A 2,491-nucleotide genomic window follows, 5' to 3' on the forward strand; every position below is an offset into this window, starting at 1 on the left:
CTGGGGATCCAGGGGTCAGGGAAGTGGGTGGAAAGGGATACTGGAGAACCCTGGGGTGCATCAGATGTTCACTCTGTGCATGGGGGTCACAGGTGCTGGCCAGCAAGTGGGGTGTGAGGCCCCATGGCCCCCCTTCCCAAGGCCAGGGTTGCATCACTGGGCTCATCCCTTGGGAATCAAGAGGGTGCTTTGGGGACACCAAAGCAGAGCTCCCACACAGGTGGCATTGGATGGATTCATTAGCTGTTTTTCTCATCACGAGATCCTCAAACATAGATCCAAGCAGACATTGATATATTTCTGCGTGGGTAAGAGCTGCGTGTCTTAAGGAGGCCTAGCTGGAGCTCCAACTCCAGGTCCCAGGCCACAGGAAGGGCTGGGCTGCGTGGTGACGGGTCAGGCGGCCTTGGGAGCACCCCGTCTGCCCCGTCCCTTCCTGGCAGCCTGCTTGGCCCCACGGGGCCACCTTGCCCCATCCTTCTGGCTCCCTGACCTGTGTCTTCTGGGAGTTTGTTTTTCTTCACCCCCAGCTTCTTGATACTAAATAATCCAGAATCTCTTTTGGCTGATTCTCTGCTGTACCCAGCTCACAAACAAGTTGGGAAAAGCAGAGGAGAAGATGTCAGGTTTTCTTTTTAAATACTCCCCTGCACGGTGACTAATCCAGCAGGCGTTTATGAGTGGGTTGGTTTTTTTTTTTTTTTTTTAACTTTGGGACTGTTAAGATGTGACTGGTTATCTCTACCCGCGAGCTGCTGCTGGTGCCCCTAGAAACACAGCTGAAGTTGAAGCCACTCACCCCAGGGCGTTCTGAGAATGTCATCTTTAAGAAAGCACACCAGAACTCAGATTGGCACCTTTTTTTTTCTTTTCATTTGGTGGGTCCGTTAGTTGCATAAAAAGTGGGTGCTGTTGGAATGTCTTCCATTGAGATGCGAGATTGCCATATCCCAGGCTTGGGAGCAGGCACAAGAGGGCTATGGTGTCTTTGCCCCCATAGGAGAAACAGGCTGCCTGCGGCCGAAAGCCACCCACAGGCGCTGGTCAGGGAGAAGCAGGCAGACCCAGGCAGCTCACCTCAGCGCAGCCATGGGGCAGGATGAATCCTAGAAAAAAGCGTTTGGTTCCAGGCCAGGATCCACAGGAGAATGTTCTGCATCAGCCAGAGAGGCCTCAACTTACCTCTCTGGGAGCATGTTCCTGTTTGCGTTCCAGGAGCATTCCCGACCTCACTGATTAATACCGCTTTCAATAGTGGTGATACGGTGTTGTCTTGGTAATGAGAGGGAAGTGTGTGACTCGCGCCAGCAAGAGGGTGGCACCAGCCTGCCTGATCCTGGCATCTGTCACTCCTGGCGCGAGAGCCCTTTTTGGGAGGTACACAAGCTGAAAGCTTGAAACCCTGCCTGTGAGCCCACTACTGGCCTGGGGTGTGTGGTGCCCCTGGCTCCTAGGTGCCTTGGCATGGCTTGCTCGAGGGTAACCGGTCCCATGGGCATGTTCGGCTTCTTGTTGCAGACCTACAGCCAACTGGCCCACCCAATCCAGCAGGCCAAGGCTCTGGGCCTCCAGTTCCACTCCCGCATCCTGGACATTGACCACATCGATGTGAGTGCCTCTTCCAGGGTGGGGGGGAGGGGCAGGGGTGCTTCTCTGAATTGTGCTCAGCTGGGAAGGGTGAGTTCCTTGTCCCTGGAGGAGTAGGGTCGCTTTCACTGAAGGGTTTCCATAGTCCTGGAGTTGGGAATTCTCAAGCAAGTGGTGGCCCAGGGGTGCTGCTGCCCAGATCCAGGGACTCCTGAGGCCAGGACTCTCACTGAGAAAGGTGGGGGCTCTTTTGGGACCACTCAGGCCCCCACTGGTCTCTCTGCCACGACTCTGTGGGGAGCCCACACCCATATGGAAGACGGGTGGCTCTGAGAGGCCTCTGTGTGTCCACAAAGCCTCAGTCCAGGGATCCTGTCCGATTCTGCTTACAGTTGGGAAGTTCCCACTGGAAACAGACCAGTGGGAGGCGGTAGGCCTGGGGTGCTGAAGCTCGGGTCTGCCCCTGGATGGGGGCTGCAAGGAAGGCACCAGGGACCACTCTCTGAGGCCCATCCACCTTGTCCCCACCCCCTGCAGCTGGCCATGGGCAAGATGATGGAGCAGGGGCCAGTGCTGATCATCACCTTCCAGGCCCAGATGGTGATGGTGATCAAGAACCCCAAAGGCGAAGTGGTCGAGGGTGACCCGGTAAGTGGGCAGGAAGGGAGGGGCAGGGCACGCACTGAGTTCCCTGCAGTGCAGGGCACCAGGACGGCATGTTGCTCTGGGCCTGGTGGAGGTCAGAGGGCCACTGGTCTGTCTGGTTTGACCAAGTCCTGAGTCCCAGCCTCTGCCCCAGCCTTTACTCTGGATCCCAGACCCAGGCCAACACCCCAGACCCGCTCCCTGCTCCCTCCCAGCCCTGACCTGGCTGCAGCATCACCCTGCCCTCCTTCTGGTGTGG

The 2,491-nt window shown here is 57.1% G+C and overlaps 1 protein-coding gene across 1 annotated transcript in view; it reads left to right on the top strand.

The window, feature by feature from the left end:
- Positions 1-2,491, top strand: part of TIMM44 (translocase of inner mitochondrial membrane 44 homolog (yeast)) — a 14,184-nt gene that overhangs the window by 10,161 nt on the left and 1,532 nt on the right. The window contains exons 11-12 of the mRNA XM_010828274.1: positions 1,519-1,608; positions 2,125-2,235. Coding sequence (XP_010826576.1) covers positions 1,519-1,608; positions 2,125-2,235 — 201 coding nt within the window. The remainder of the gene's footprint in view (positions 1-1,518; positions 1,609-2,124; positions 2,236-2,491) is intronic.

Source organism: Bison bison, unplaced genomic scaffold (assembly GCF_000754665.1).
Source record: "Bison bison bison isolate TAMUID 2011002044 unplaced genomic scaffold, Bison_UMD1.0 scf7180017864492, whole genome shotgun sequence".
NCBI classification, from domain to species: Eukaryota; Metazoa; Chordata; class Mammalia; order Artiodactyla; family Bovidae; genus Bison; species Bison bison.